The sequence below is a fragment of the Antrostomus carolinensis genome, unplaced genomic scaffold (genome assembly GCF_000700745.2).
Source record: "Antrostomus carolinensis isolate BGI_N321 unplaced genomic scaffold, ASM70074v2 scaffold7835, whole genome shotgun sequence".
NCBI lineage: Eukaryota > Metazoa > Chordata > Aves > Caprimulgiformes > Caprimulgidae > Antrostomus > Antrostomus carolinensis.
This window is the reverse complement of record NW_010315645.1, coordinates 1-339: the sequence shown is the minus strand read 5'-3', so window position 1 is coordinate 339 and position 339 is coordinate 1. Positions and strand designations below refer to the sequence as shown.

At 52.5% G+C, this 339-nt stretch overlaps 1 protein-coding gene across 1 annotated transcript in view; it reads right to left on the bottom strand.

The window, feature by feature from the left end:
• Positions 1-306, bottom strand: part of BRCC3 (BRCA1/BRCA2-containing complex subunit 3) — a gene marked incomplete at its 5' end in the record, with an annotated part of 4,932 nt that extends 4,626 nt beyond the window's left edge. The window contains one exon of the mRNA XM_010168004.2: positions 172-306. Coding sequence (XP_010166306.2) covers positions 172-306 — 135 coding nt within the window. The remainder of the gene's footprint in view (positions 1-171) is intronic.
• Between the last annotated feature and the right edge of the window lie 33 nt (positions 307-339).

Here is a 339-nt window from a genome sequence, read left to right as displayed (position 1 = left end):
AATTCCCCTGCAAAGGCGGGAACCAACAAAGACCCCAGAGAATGGCAACTGCCAGCACGACCCCCTTGTAGGAGGGAAGCAGCAGACAGCTGCAAGCCAGCTAGAACAAGGATAACACAGAGAGAGAGGTGTGAGGTAAGGCACTTGGCTGCTGTCTCTGCTAAAGGATATCTCTGCTTCAGTGGAAGCCGCTGAGAGCTGCTCTGGAGAAATTTCCACGCGGTCTTTTCTCTTATCAGAGCGGCGCAGGATGATGACAGAGTGGATGTGAACAATCCGGCTGGTGTCAACCTGGCGACGCAGAAGGAAACACCCATCATTTCTCTGCTAAAGAAACAG